Source organism: Onthophagus taurus, chromosome 5, assembly GCF_036711975.1.
Source record: "Onthophagus taurus isolate NC chromosome 5, IU_Otau_3.0, whole genome shotgun sequence".
In the NCBI taxonomy this organism is placed as follows: Eukaryota; Metazoa; Arthropoda; class Insecta; order Coleoptera; family Scarabaeidae; genus Onthophagus; species Onthophagus taurus.
Genome location: NC_091970.1, coordinates 7,688,498 through 7,704,659, shown reverse-complemented (window position 1 = coordinate 7,704,659; position 16,162 = coordinate 7,688,498). Strand labels below are relative to the sequence as shown.

General features: G+C 29.5%; 2 protein-coding genes across 3 annotated transcripts in view; one reads left to right on the top strand and one right to left on the bottom strand.

Moving 5' to 3' along the window:
• The window catches only part of LOC111421975 (uncharacterized), a 220,012-nt gene that overhangs the window by 161,184 nt on the left and 42,666 nt on the right, over positions 1 to 16,162 (top strand). Inside the window, exon 1 of one of the 2 annotated variants that reach the window (XM_071195637.1) lies at positions 14,473 to 15,074. The exons of the other annotated variant lie outside the window; for it this stretch is intronic. Coding sequence (XP_071051738.1) covers positions 15,063 to 15,074 — 12 coding nt within the window. The 5' untranslated portion in view covers positions 14,473 to 15,062. Of the gene's footprint in view, positions 1 to 14,472; positions 15,075 to 16,162 lie in introns of those variants that run through there. 2 annotated transcript variants of the gene reach the window in all.
• LOC111415841 (segmentation protein Runt-like) lies at positions 12,955 to 14,597 on the bottom strand. The gene is made up of 2 exons (XM_023047726.2): positions 14,011 to 14,597; positions 12,955 to 13,784 (listed from the first exon to the last, which is right to left on the bottom strand). Exons 1-2 carry the CDS (start codon positions 14,450 to 14,452, stop codon positions 13,261 to 13,263), a joined length of 966 nt encoding a protein of 321 aa, XP_022903494.2. The 5' UTR covers positions 14,453 to 14,597; the 3' UTR covers positions 12,955 to 13,260.

Genomic DNA, 16,162 nt, shown 5'->3' with positions numbered 1-16,162 from the left:
TTCCGTGTAAGGGCCCTACAGGGATACCCCCGAGCAGATTTCCCTCCTGATTTATCGGGGTTAATATTCGGCATTAGACTCAGATTACGAGAAATATTGTTTTACTTTTTTGGCAAATTCCAACCCTTTTTATGACCCCAATAAGTTAAAAGTAAAAAAGAAACTACAACCAGTTTCGCGAAAAAAGAACTGCAATAAAAAGAGAAATTTGTAAAGGATTGTAAAGGATTTCGGAAAGGGTTGGTTTGCCAAAAAGGAATTTGCGAAAAGATGGCAAATTTCTAATTTTACAACGCCCATTTCAAAGCGTGACTTATTTACAACTCTTTTTTTATGTTAACCCTTCCAAAGAAACAGCAATAAAAAGTTCTTTTGGACGTTTTTTAGTGCGGTTACTTTTTGAAGAAACAAAAGGGTTAAAATAAAAAACAGTAATTTTTTGTCGCAAAAAATCATCTTTGTTTCAAACCCTTTTTTTATATCATTTCGAATCCTTTGATCTTTTTCTAGCTAGATCACCTCAAAATAAAATAATGGGCTTAATACGGTCCGGTTGTAAAAGGGGTATCTTTCAGGAACCCGAAAAAGGGACAGTCTCTTAATCCAATTACAGGCTTTGGCAAATTTAATAGAAAGCCAAACATTCCCTCGGTCGACGTCGCCGCTGGGACGATTTAAGCTGGATTTAAACTTCGACCAAGCTACGCAAACACTACTTAAAAAGCCCTGTTTACGCAACGATGACAAAAAGTCTGAAAAAATTAAAAAAAAATAAATAAAACAACCTTAGAATACCATGAAATCCATGAAATTTGAGGGCGACAGCGTAAAATCCCTATTTTTGGCTAATATTTTGTGGAGATTACAAGGTTACGTTTGACCGAAAGATAATTTTCTGTGGATAAATACAATAAAAAAATTCTTTTTACTGTTAGGTTTTGTAATCTGTGAAATTTTACTTTAAATACTTTTATTTTTTGTAACAAAAAAATGTTTGGTTCTTTAATCTTGTAAGTTTGTGTAACTTAAGCTTAAGCACTCTTTTATAACCTCAAAAAGTATCAATTCTTTTCAGTTTTTAAGGACCAAAAATTTAAATTAAAATATTTAATAATTCTTATAAAAAAAAGTTGTTACTTTGGAAACTTTAAATTTTGCATAAATTGACCTCAAACAGTCTTTTATAACATCAAAAAGTTTCAATTCTTAATTCCCAACTGATTCGGAGAAAAAACTTTTTTTCCTTAACCTTCGAGTGGGCGCGCCCGATTTTATAATACGAGCAGGCGCGTGTCATAAATTTTATGACATCAGATCTGTATTAATAAGTATTACGTTATTTCTAGTAAAATGTTTGAAGTTATATTTATCAGAGAGTTATTTTGAATAACTTGAAAAAGTAAGAATTTCATTAAATTTTTGCATTTTTCTCAATATCTATGCATCTGAGAACAAAAGCGCAAGAGAGCAATATTGTTTACAATAAAATTTGATACAACTTTGATATTAAAAGTTTTTTTGTAACAAGCACCGATTCTCAAATCTTACCATTGACAACTTGTAAAACAACGAAATTCATCAAATTTTCATATTTTTGCATTTTCCTCAATATCTATACATCTGAGAGCAAAAGCGCAAGAGACCAATATTGTTTAGAATAAAATTTGCGACAACTTTTATATTAAAAGTTTTTTTGTAACATGCTCCGATTCCCAAATCTTACCATTGACAACCAGTAAAACAACGAAATTCGTAAAATTTTCATATTTTCGCATTTTTCTCAATATCTATGCATCTGAGAGCAAAAGGGTAAGAAAGTAATATTGTTTAGAATAAAATTTGCTACAACTTTTATCTAAAAAGTTTTTTTATAACATGCTCCTATTCTCAAGTATCACCATTGATAACAAGTAAAACAAGGAAATTCATCAAATTTTCATATTTTCGCATTTTTGTCAATATCTATGCATCTGAGAGCAAACCCACAACAAAGCAATATTGTTTAGAATAAAATTTGCTACAACTTTTATTTAAAAAGTTTTTTTATAACATGCTCCTATTCTCAAGTATCACCATTGATAACAAGTAAAACAAGGAAATTCATCAAATTTTCATATTTTCGCATTTTTGTCAATATCTATGCATCTAAGAGCAAACCCACAAGAAAGCAATATTGTTTAGAATAAAATTTTCGACAACTTTTATATTAAAAGTTATTTTGTAACATGCTCCGATTCCCAAATCTTACCATTGACAACCAGTAAAACAACGAAATTCGTAAAATTTTCATATTTTCGCATTTTTCTCAATATCTATGCATCTGAGAGCAAAAGGATAAGAAAGCAATATTGTTTAGAATAAAATTTGCTACAACTTTTATTTCAAAAGTTTTTTTATAACATGCTCCGATTCTCAAGTATCACCATTGATAACAAGTAAAACAACGAAATTCATCAAATTTACATATTTTCGCATTTTTCTCAATATCTATACATCTGAGAGCAAAAGCGCAAGAAAGCAATATTGTTTAGAATAAAATTTGCGACAACTTTTATATTAAAATTTTTTTTGTAACATGCTCCGATTTTCAAGTCTTATCATTGATAGCTAGTAAAACAACGAAATTCATCAAATTTTCATATTTTTGCATTTTCCTCAATATCTATGCATCTGAGAGCAAAAGCGCAAGAGACCAATATTGTTTAGAATAAAATTTGCGACAACTTTTATCTAAAAAGTTTTTTTATAACATACTCCGTTTCCCAAATCTTACCATTGACAACTTGTAAAACAACGAAATTTATCAAATTTTCATATTTTCGCATTTTTCTAAATATCTATACATCTAAGAGCAAAAGCGCAAGAGAGCAATATTGTTTAGAATAAAATTTGCTACAACTTTTATCTAAAAAGTTTTTTTACAACATGCTCCGATTCTCAAGTATCACCATTGATAACAAGTAAAACAACGAAATTCATCAAATTTTCATATTTTCGCATTTTTCTCAATATCTATGCATCTGAGAGCAAAAGCGCAAGAGACCAATATTGTTTAGAATAAAATTTGCGACAACTTTAGTCTAAAAAGTTTTTTTATAACATACTCCGTTTCCCAAATCTTACCATTGACAACTTGTAAAACAACGAAATTCATCAAATTTTCATATTTTCGCATTTTTCTCAATATCTATGCTTCTGACAGCAAAAGCGCAAGAGAGCAATATCGTTTAGAATAAAATTTGCTGCAACTTTTATATTAAAAGTTTCTTTGTAACATGCTCCGATTCCCAAGTCTTACCATTGACAACCAGTAAAACAACGAAATTCGTAAAATTTTCATATTTTCGCATTTTTCTCAATATCTATCCATCTGAGAGCAAAAGGGTAAGAAAGTAATATTGTTTAGAATAAAATTTGCTACAACTTTTATATTAAAAGTTTTTTTGTAACATGCTCCGATTCCCAAGTCTTACCATTGATAGCTAGTAAAACAACGAAATTTATCAAATTTTCATATTTTCGCATTTTTCTCAATATCTATCCATCTGAGAGCAAAAGGGTAAGAAAGTAAAATTGTTTAGAATAAAATTTACTACAACTTTTATCTAAAAAGTTTTTTTATAACATACTCCGTTTCCCAAATCTTACCATTGACAACTTGTAAAACAACGAAATTTATCAAATTTTCATATTTTTCGCATTTTTCTAAATATCTATGCATCTGAGAGCAAAAGCCCAAGAGAGCAATATTGTTTAGAATAAAATTTTATACAACTTTTATATTAAAAGTTTTTTTGTAACATGCTCCGATTCCCAAGTCTTACCATTGATAGCTAGTAAAACAACGAAATTTATCAAATTTTCATATTTTCGCATTTTTCTCAATATCCATGCATCTGAGAGCAAAAGCGCAAGAGGGCAATATTGTTTAGAATAAAATTTGCTACAACTTTTGTTCGAAAAGTTTTTTTATAACATGCTCCGATTCCCGAAAGTTACCTTGAGTAACTTGAAAATGTAAGAATTTCATATTTTCGTATTTTTCGCGATATTGACGCATCAAAATGCAAAAGTGTAAGAGAGCAATATTGTTTAGAATAAAATTTGATGCAACTTTTGCATTAAAAGTTTTTTTGTAACATGCTCCGATTCCCAAGTATTACCATTGACAACTAGCAAAGCAACGAAATTCATCAAATTTTCATATTTTCGCATTTTTCTCAATATATATGAACCTGAGAGCAAAAGCGCAAGGGAGCAATATTGTTTAGAATAAAATTTGCTACAACTTTTGTTCGAAAAGTTTTTTTATAACATGCTCCGATTCCCGATAATTACCTTGAGTAACTTGAACATGTAAGAATTTCATATTTTCGTATTTTTCGCGATATTGACGTATCAAAATGCAAAAGTGCAAGAGAGCAATATTGTTTAGAATAAAATTTGCTACAACTTTTATTTAAAAAGTTTTTTTATAACATGCTCCGATTCTCAAGTATCACCATTGATAACAAGTAAAACAACGAAATTCATCAAATTTTCATATTTTCGCATTTTTCTCAACATCTATGCATCTGAGAGCAAACCCGCAAGAAAGCAATATTCTTTAGAATAAAATTTGATACAACTTTCATTCAAAAAGTTTTTTTATGTTCAACATGAATAACATACCTTAATAGTGTAACATAGCTTAATAGTACAAGCATTGGGTAGTTTTGCAGAGGAAGTTTTGCTTGGAAAATGGTGACATTCGGGTTTAGCCGCACGTCTCTCAAAACGGCTAAACCCGAATGATTCTAGTTCTAGGTCTTGTGTTAGTTCTAGTGATAGTGCTAGTGTAAAACTAGAACTAACCGTGTTATTCTTTTCCCTCCGGTTATCCATAATCTCCAATTCCACAACCCAACCCAACCTAAGTCTGACTTCTGACAGTGAATTTTATCGCTTTGGATACTAGAAGTGCTTTTAATTCTGGCTACTGAGAATAGCATCCAGTACCAGAGATAAAGTTGAAAAGTAATCACCATGCGTAAAGAAATGATTATTAAATTGAGTGAATTGATGATTTAGAATTATTTGAAGTAATAATTCTGTGAAATTCATAAATTTAAAGTTTGACTTTTTAAATACCATACGAATCCGGGTATTATATTCCCTACAGAAGTACCATTTGTACCTGAAACGTTGCGAACAGTAAGTAGGTAAAAACGCTACCGATACAGATGCTCCTCCACTCTTTGTGGTTATCCAAAATTTTACCCACCTTTTGACCCTTTTCCCAGAAAGGGCTCGATTACAAATAGGCCGGTAAAACCCCAAATTATTTTAGTGCACCCAATAAAATATTCCACATTCTTTCTTATCCAAACAATACAAATGGTTTTTCCACGAAATTTCTTTTTACCTATTTTTTTAATTTTAAATCTTGAATCAGGGTTATTTTATGTCTTCAATAACACCCGAAATGACCCGCTTCCGTATCGTAACTCGTGCCCATCACGTCGTCGTCGAAATGGACATAAATGTCCGTGAGGTTTTAGTAGATTTTAGGAGACAGAAGGGGAAGGTTGTAGAATGCCCGTAGGGCGAATTAAGTACTCTTTAACTGTACTTGATTAGATCCGGCAAGATGCGGGGATCTGAAATGACCAATTACTGTAAATTAGGACCGGTCGTGTTGGACTTTACACAATCAGTAATTAATAAGTTCGGAAACTAGAAAGTTAACGTCATTGAAATGAAATTGAAATAAAAAAATTTATATTTTTATATATAAATTTATATATATATATATGTCACTTTTACATTAAAAAGTTGAGTTGTAACGAAAGAAACATCATTTTGAAATTAAAACTGTCATTTTGACGTTTGATATTGTCAAATTTAAAATTACAGTTTAACATTAATAGAGAAAACAAGTTTAGATCCAACAATTTCGAATTGTAAACGTCACTTTTATATTAAAAAGTTGGGTAGTATCGAAAGAAACGTCATTTTGACAATATCAAACATCAGATTGACATGTATAATGTCAAAATCTTCATAATCCTACTTTTCGATGTAAAAGTGATACTTGTAATTCAAAATTGTTTTATCTAAACTTGTTTCTTTTGTAAATGTTAAACTACACCTTTTAATTTAATAATAAATAAAACTAAAATTTTAAATTTGACAACATCAAACGTCAGAATGACAGGTATAATGTCAAAGTGACATTAACCACAATTAACACATTAACGTCAATTTGAATTAAATATTTTTTAAAATGTATATAAAAAGAATGGCTCATCCTGGAAACTTTAAATTTGGTATGAGATAATCTCAAACATTCCTTTATAACCTCAAAAAGTTTCATTTCATAAGTCCTAACTGTTTTAGAGATAAAAATTTTTTTTTAACCTTACTTCTAACAAATGTCAAATTTAATCAGCAATTTTTAAAAATGTATATAAAATGAATGGCTCATCTTGGAAACTTTAAATTTGGTATGAGATAACCTCAAACATTCTTTTATAACCTCAATGAGGTTCGTTCCTTAATTCCAAGCCGTTTAGGAGAAATACATTTTTTGTATAACCTCACTTTCAATAAACGTCAATTTAAATGAGATATTTTAAAAATATATATAAAATGAATGGCTCATCTTGGAAACTTTAAATTTGGTATGAGATAACCTCAAACATTCCTTTATAACCTCAAAAAGTTTTATTTCTTAATTCCAAGCCGTTTAGGAGAAATAATTTTTTTTGTATAACCTCACTTTCAATAAACGTCAATTTAAATCAGATATTTTTAAAAATATATTTAAAATTAATGACTCATCCTGGAAACTTTAAATTTGGTATGAGATAACCTCAAACATTCCTTTATAACCTCAAAAAGTTGCATTTCTTAACTCCCAACTGTTTTGGAGAAAAAAATTATTTTTTAACCTTACTTCTAATAACTGTCAAATTTAATCAGCGATTTTTAAAAATATATATAAAATGAATGGCTCATCTTGGAAACTTTAAATTTGGTATGAGATAACCTCAAACATTCCTTTATAACCTCAAAAAGTTTTATTTCTTAATTCCAAGCCGTTTAGGAGAAATAAATTTTTTTGTACAACCTCACTTTCAATAAACGTCAATTTAAATGAGATATTTTAAAAATATATATAAAATTAATGGCTCATCCTGGAAACTTTAAATTTGGTATGAGATAACCTCAAACATTCCTTTATAACCTCAAAAAGTTGTATTTCTTAACTCCTCACTGTTTTGGAGAAAAAAATTATTTTTTAACCTTACTTCTAACAAATGTCAAATTTAATAAACGATTTTTATAAATATATATAAAATGAATGGCTCATCTTGGAAACTTTAAATTTGGTATGAGATAACCTTAAACATTCTTTTATAACCTCAATGAGGTTCGTTCCTTAATTCCAAGCCGTTTAGGAGAAATTAATTTATTTGTATAACCTCACTTTCAATAAACGTCAATTTAAATGAGATATTTTAAAAATATATATAAAATTAATGGCTCATCCTGGAAACTTTAAATTTGGTATGAGATAACCTCAAACATTCCTTTATAACCTCAAAAAGTTGCATTTCTTAACTCCTCACTGTTTTGGAGAAAAAAATTATTTTTTAACCTTACTTCTAACAAATGTCAAATTTAATAAGCGATTTTTAAAAATATATGTAAAATGAATGGCTCATCTTGGAAACTTTAAATTTGGTATGAGATAACCTCAAACATTCTTTCATAACCTCAATGAGGTTCGTTCCTTAATTCCAAGCCGTTTAGGAGAAATTAATTTATTTGTATAACCTCACTTTCAATAAACGTCAATTTAAATGAGATATTTTAAAAATATATATAAAATTAATGGCTCATCCTGGAAACTTTAAATTTGGTATGAGATAACCTCAAACATTTTTTTATAACCTCAAAAAGTTGCATTTCTTAACTCCTCACTGTTTTGGAGAAAAAAATTATTTTTTAACCTTACTTCTAACAAATGTCAAATTTAATAAGCGATTTTTAAAAATATATGTAAAATGAATGGCTCATCTTGGAAACTTTAAATTTGGTATGAGATAACCTCAAACATTCTTTTATAACCTCAATGAGGTTCGTTCCTTAATTCCAAGCCGTTTAGGAGAAATTAATTTTTTTGTATAACCTCACTTTCAATAAACGTCAATTTAAATGAGATATTTTAAAAATATATATAAAATGAATGGCTCATCTTGGAAACTTTAAATTTGGTATGAGATAACCTCAAACATTCTTTTATAACCTCAATGAGGTTCGTTCCTTAATTCCAAGCCGTTTAGGAGAAATTAATTTATTTGTATAACCTCACTTTCAATAAACGTCAATTTAAATGAGATATTTTTAAAAATATATATAAAATTAATGGCTCATCCTGGAAACTTTAAATTTGGTATGAGATAACCTCAAACATTCTTTTATGACCTCATTGAGGTTCGTTCCTTAATTCCAAGCCGTTTAGAAGAAATTAATTTTTTTGTATAACCTCACTTTCAATCAACATCAATTTAAATGAAATATTTTAAAAATATATATAAAATTAATGGCTCATCTTGGAAACTTTAAATTTGGTATGAGATAACCTCAAACATTCTTTTATAACGTCAAAAAATTTCATTTCTTAAGTCCTAACTGTTTTGGAGAAAAAAATTATTTTTTAACCTTACTTCTAATAACTGTCAAATTTAATCAGCGATTTTTAAAAATATATATAAAATGAATGGCTCATCTTGGAAACTTTAAATTTGGTATGAGATAACCTCAAACATTCTTTTATAACCTCAATGAGGTTCGTTCCTTAATTCCAAGCCGTTTAGGCGAAATTAATTTATTGGTATAACCTCACTTTCAATAAACGTCAATTTAAATGAGATATTTTTAAAAATATGTATCAAATTAATGGCTCATCCTGGAAACTTTAAATTTGGTATGAGATAACCTCAAACATTCCTTTATAACCTCAAAAAGTTGCATTTCTTAACTCCTAACTGTTTTGGAGAAAAAAATTATTTTTTAACCTTACTTCTAACAAATGTCAAATTTAATAAGCGATTTTAAAAATATATATAAAATGAATGGCTCATTCTGGAAATTTTAAATTTGGTATGAGATAACTTCAAATATTTCTTTATAACCTCAAAAAGATTCGTTCCTTAATTCCAAGCCGTTTAGGAGAAATTAATTATTTTGTGTAACCTCACATTTAATAAACTTCAATTTATATCAGATATTTTTAAAAATATATATAAAATGAATGGCTCATCTTGGAAACTTTAAATTTGGTATGAGATAACCTCAAACATTCCTTTATAACCTCAAAAAGTTGCATTTCTTAACTCCTCACTGTTTTGGAGAAAAAAATTATTTTTTAACCTTACTTCTAACAAATGTCAAATTTAATAAGCGATTTTTAAAAATATATGTAAAATGAATGGCTCATCTTGGAAACTTTAAATTTGGTATGAGATAACCTCAAACATTCTTTTATAACCTCAATGAGGTTCGTTCCTTAATTCCAAGCCGTTTAGGAGAAATTAATTTATTTGTATAACCTCACTTTCAATAAACGTCAATTTAAATGAGATATTTTAAAAATGTATATAAAATTAATGGCTCATCCTGGAAACTTTAAATTTGGTATGAGATAACCTCAAACACTCCTTTATAACCTCAAAAAGTTTCATTTCTTAACTCCTAACTGTTTTGGAGAAAAAAATTATTTTTTAATCTTACTTCTAACAAATGTCAAATTTAGTAAGCGATTTTTGAAAATATATATAAAATGAATGGCTCATCTTGGAAACTTTAAATTTGGTATGAGATAACCTCAAACATTCTTTTATAACCTCAATGAGGTTCGTTCCTTAATTCCAAGCCGTTTAGGAGAAATTAATTTATTTGTATAACCTCACTTTCAATAAACGTCAATTTAAATGAGATATTTTAAAAATATATATAAAATTAATGGCTCATCCTGGAAACTTTAAATTTGGTATGAGATAACCTCAAACATTCCTTTATAACCTCAAAAAGTTGCATTTCTTAACTCCTCACTGTTTTGGAGAAAAAAATTATTTTTTAACCTTACTTCTAACAAATGTCAAATTTAATAAGCGATTTTTAAAAATATATGTAAAATGAATGGCTCATCTTGGAAACTTTAAATTTGGTATGAGATAACCTCAAACATTCTTTCATAACCTCAATGAGGTTCGTTCCTTAATTCCAAGCCGTTTAGGAGAAATTAATTTATTTGTATAACCTCACTTTCAATAAACGTCAATTTAAATGAGATATTTTAAAAATATATATAAAATTAATGGCTCATCCTGGAAACTTTAAATTTGGTATGAGATAACCTCAAACATTTTTTTATAACCTCAAAAAGTTGCATTTCTTAACTCCTCACTGTTTTGGAGAAAAAAATTATTTTTTAACCTTACTTCTAACAAATGTCAAATTTAATAAGCGATTTTTAAAAATATATGTAAAATGAATGGCTCATCTTGGAAACTTTAAATTTGGTATGAGATAACCTCAAACATTCTTTTATAACCTCAATGAGGTTCGTTCCTTAATTCCAAGCCGTTTAGGAGAAATTAATTTTTTTGTATAACCTCACTTTCAATAAACGTCAATTTAAATGAGATATTTTAAAAATATATATAAAATGAATGGCTCATCTTGGAAACTTTAAATTTGGTATGAGATAACCTCAAACATTCTTTTATAACCTCAATGAGGTTCGTTCCTTAATTCCAAGCCGTTTAGGAGAAATTAATTTATTTGCATAACCTCACTTTCAATAAACGTCAATTTAAATGAGATATTTTTAAAAATATATATAAAATTAATGGCTCATCCTGGAAACTTTAAATTTGGTATGAGATAACCTCAAACATTCTTTTATGACCTCATTGAGGTTCGTTCCTTAATTCCAAGCCGTTTAGAAGAAATTAATTTTTTTGTATAACCTCACTTTCAATCAACATCAATTTAAATGAAATATTTTAAAAATATATATAAAATTAATGGCTCATCTTGGAAACTTTAAATTTGGTATGAGATAACCTCAAACATTCCTTTATAACGTCAAAAAATTTCATTTCTTAAGTCCTAACTGTTTTGGAGAAAAAAATTATTTTTTAACCTTACTTCTAATAACTGTCAAATTTAATCAGCGATTTTTAAAAATATATATAAAATGAATGGCTCATCTTGGAAACTTTAAATTTGGTATGAGATAACCTCAAACATTCTTTTATAACCTCAATGAGGTTCGTTCCTTAATTCCAAGCCGTTTAGGCGAAATTAATTTATTGGTATAACCTCACTTTCAATAAACGTCAATTTAAATGAGATATTTTTAAAAATATGTATCAAATTAATGGCTCATCCTGGAAACTTTAAATTTGGTATGAGATAACCTCAAACATTCCTTTATAACCTCAAAAAGTTGCATTTCTTAACTCCTAACTGTTTTGGAGAAAAAAATTATTTTTTAACCTTACTTCTAACAAATGTCAAATTTAATAAGCGATTTTAAAAATATATATAAAATGAATGGCTCATTCTGGAAATTTTAAATTTGGTATGAGATAACTTCAAATATTTCTTTATAACCTCAAAAAGATTCGTTCCTTAATTCCAAGCCGTTTAGGAGAAATTAATTATTTTGTGTAACCTCACATTTAATAAACTTCAATTTATATCAGATATTTTTAAAAATATATATAAAATGAATGGCTCATCTTGGAAACTTTAAATTTGGTATGAGATAACCTCAAACATTCCTTTATAACCTCAAAAAGTTGCATTTCTTAACTCCTCACTGTTTTGGAGAAAAAAATTATTTTTTAACCTTACTTCTAACAAATGTCAAATTTAATAAGCGATTTTTAAAAATATATGTAAAATGAATGGCTCATCTTGGAAACTTTAAATTTGGTATGAGATAACCTCAAACATTCTTTTATAACCTCAATGAGGTTCGTTCCTTAATTCCAAGCCGTTTAGGAGAAATTAATTTATTTGTATAACCTCACTTTCAATAAACGTCAATTTAAATGAGATATTTTAAAAATGTATATAAAATTAATGGCTCATCCTGGAAACTTTAAATTTGGTATGAGATAACCTCAAACACTCCTTTATAACCTCAAAAAGTTTCATTTCTTAACTCCTAACTGTTTTGGAGAAAAAAATTATTTTTTAATCTTACTTCTAACAAATGTCAAATTTAGTAAGCGATTTTTGAAAATATATATAAAATGAATGGCTCATCTTGGAAACTTTAAATTTGGTATGAGATAACCTCAAACATTCTTTTATAACCTCAATGAGGTTCGTTCTTTAATTCCAAGCCGTTTAGGAAAAATTAATTTATTTGTATAACCTCACTTTCAATAAACGTCAATTTAAATGAAATATTTTAAAAATATATATAAAATTAATGGCTCATCTTGGAAACTTTAAATTTGATATGAGATAACCTCAAACATTACTTTATAACCTCAAAAAGTTTCATTTCTTAATTCCTAACTGTTTTGCAGAAAAAAATTATTTTTTAACCTTACTTTTAACAAATGTCAAATTTAATAAGCGATTTTTAAAAATATATATCACATGAATGGTTGATCTTGGAAAGTTCAAATTTGGTATAACGTAACTTCAAACGTTAATTTATAACCTCAAAAAGTTTCGTTTCTTAATTCCTAGTCGTTTTGGAGAGAACAACTTTTTCTTTAATAAACGTCAATTTTAATTTGATGATTTTGGAAGTTTAAAATTTGGTATAACCCAACCTCAAACGTTTCTTTATAACCTCAAAAAGTTTCATTTCTTAAGTCGTAATTGTTTTGGAGATAAAAATTCCAAAGGAAAATCAGAGAAATTGAAATAAAAAAATTTCATTAATGATAAATATATATTTTCGCTCTGTCCAAAATGTCTTAAAAAAAATTCTTTTAAGTCAAACAATACACATTTACAGGGTCGTATAAAAATATCTAATTACTTCCTAAATATATTGTAATTATATTATCAATCCCACGTTTAATAATACAATTACACCATTTATGTCACGCTTCAATTATTAACTAACTATCACAATGTTTCCTAGAGTAACTAAGATTCTATAATACAAGTTAAAAAGTTATTTACAAATATAATAAATTTGTACAAATATGTACAAGATAAACAAAATTAAATTATTTAATAAGGTCTCCACACCGGTTTTGAACTTTTTAAACTACTCGGTTCTTTCGGGCCACTCCCCCCGCATAATTTCGACAATTTACTTTCACTTTTTGGACTATTCGATTGATCCGAATGATTTAAACTCGTCTTTTCAGGGCTACCATCTTGAACGGTCGAATCGGGTACTTGAAGTTCTTGAAGTAAAACATTGGCCGGTTTTATCGGGGTAAAAGCGGATCGAACCACGTCGATATCCTCCTCATTATCCGATTGATCCGATTTCGAATCATCCACTAAATTCGTCGAAATCGGATTTTCTTTTTTTTCCCAAACGGTTTTTGGAGTAACTTTTGGGATTGTCGGGTGAATTTGAAAAGACGGGGATGATTGAGTCGGGGGTAAAAAGACTTCTTGTGGTGAATTTGGAACGATGGGTCTTCTGTAATATTCGGAGCACATGTAAGAGATGTCGAACCAAACTGGGTTGACTAAAAACGGTGGGAAATTTCCTTGTGGGTATCCCAATCCGTATTGGTACGCTGTGAAAAAGAAAAAAGAGGAATTAAAGGTTTTGTTTATAGGTTGAGTTGTTATTCTCGGATTAAAGCCGTTAAATGTATTTTTAGGCGCCAGATACACCAATGTTGTGTACATTCCGCCGATCGTGAACAAGGCTATAAAGCATGGCTAATGGGGTAAACCATTTTGGTCGTTAAAAAATAGGCGTTAAACACACAAAAATAAAACATTTTTGTTTTTACTTACCAGACTTAGTTCTTGGTTCTCTCGGTCCATCCACTGTAACTTTTATGGCTTTATTGTACGTGGCGACTTGGTACGGCATCGTGTTAATAACAATCGTGATGGTGAAAGATTTCCCACGTCCGCTCCTCCCGACGAATCTTAAATCGTTAAATTTAGCGACTTGGTTCTTCATGACAGCGGTGCAATTCCTTAATTCGGCACAATAATTCTCATCGTTTCCAGCTTTTATCGAAACCATCGTTCCATCGGGAACATCGTCTAAGGCTATCACTTTAAACGCAATCGGTAAGCTTTTATTGGATCTCCAATGGTTGGGTAAAGTGCTGCATAAAATAGCCGGAGATCCCGTTTGGACTAATTCGCCGTGGTATTCTTGTAATGTTGCTTGCATCGAGTTGTACATATCGGCCATGATGTCTTCGATGTTTTTGGTCAACTGCATTTAAGATAAAGAACTGGCACAAACAAGCACAAAGTAAACAAGAATTTTTTAATCACGCCGAATTTAACGTCTTAAGCACGTGTTAACACTGTAAAGTTTGAAGCAGTTCTGAATAAAACTTTTTCGTACGCTCAATATTAAACATGCTCAGGACCCCCACCACCAGCACACGACTCAACTCTCCGTTATACACACGAGGACCAGAGGGGTAGTTTTTATGCGGAAATAAATAGGTGCGCGGGGTGGGGAGCTCCCCACTCGAAAAACTTTTATAAACCAGGTACTCTTTTCGACAATTAACATGGTGTTGGACGAGGAAACAACGATTCGAAGACGCGAGATGGAGATAAGCACGTGGTGGGTGCGAGAAAGATGGTGAATGAAAGAGAATTCGGGGTGGTTTTTTACAAGGTGGAGTGAGATGCCCTGCACAGCCAATCCGAGGGCGGTTTTTGAGGGTGAACGGTGGTGAGTCCCACCCCTTCGCTGGCCGCGCGGCTAACCACCTAAAGCTTACTCCCACCGCCGTCGCCGCCACCGTGGCGCTCGCATCAAAAACACGCAGATCTTTGGCGAACCTCCTTGAGGAACATTGGCTTATTCTTGGGGAATGCGCACTAAAGTAAGATACGCCTTTTATTTTATACATTAAAAAGACTTTTTTGGGGAATATTCCCAAAAAGAGATAAACACCATAAGAATATTTACCAAATCGCCACACTGGCGACAAATACTTACTATATACAAATGTCAATATAATGTATAATAATAATATTTTAATAATAAACAAGTGTTATTAAACTCAAGAAATAAAGAGTTAAAACTATAACTAACACTAGATATAGAACCAGAATCTAGCAAAACTACCCAATGCCTGTACTATTAAGCTATGTTACATTTTATGTGGGACATAAAAAAACTTTTTGAATGAAAGTTTTATCAAATTTTATTCTAAAGAATATTACTTTCTTGCGGGTTTGCTCTCAGATGCATAGATATTGAGAAAAATGCGAAAATATGAAAATTTGATGAATTTCATTGTTTTACTAGCTATCAATGGTAAGACTTGGGAATCGGAGTTTGTTACAAAAAAACTTTTAATATAAAAGTTGTATAAAATTTTGTTCTAAACAATATTGCTCTCTTGCGTTTTTGCTCTCAGATGCATAGATATTGAAAAAAATGCGAAAATATAAGAATTTGATGAATTTCGTTGTTTTACTAGCTATCAATGGTAAGACTTGGGAATCGGAGTTTGTTACAAAAAAACTTTTAATATAAAAGTTGTCGCAAATTTTATTCTAAACAATATTGCTCTCTTGCGCTTTTGCTCTCAGATGCATAGATATTGAAAAAAATGCGAAAATATAAAAATTTGATGAATTTCGTTGTTTTACTAGCTATCAATGGTAAGACTTGGGAATCGGAGTTTGTTACAAAAAAACTTTTAATATAAAATTGGTATAAAATTTTATTCTAAACAATATTGCTCTCTTGCGCTTTTGCTCTCAGATGCATAGATATTGAAAAAAATGCGAAAATATAAGAATTTGATGAATTTCGTTGTTTTACTGGTTGTCAATGATAAGATTCGGGAATCGGAGCATGTTACAAAAAAAATTTTAATATAAAAGTTGTTGCAAATTTTATTCTAAACAATATTGCTCTCTTGCGCTTTTGCTCTCAGATGCATAGATATTGAAAATAATG

Bases quoted from the DNA above. Each gene is read 5' to 3' on its own strand.
- LOC111415841 (XM_023047726.2), bottom strand. From the start codon at position 14,452: ATGCAGTTGACCAAAAACATCGAAGACATCATGGCCGATATGTACAAC. The intron at 13,785-14,010 runs GTAAGTAAAAAC...TCTTTTTCACAG, and splicing joins AGAACCAAGAACTAAGTCTG to CGTACCAATACGGATTGGGA.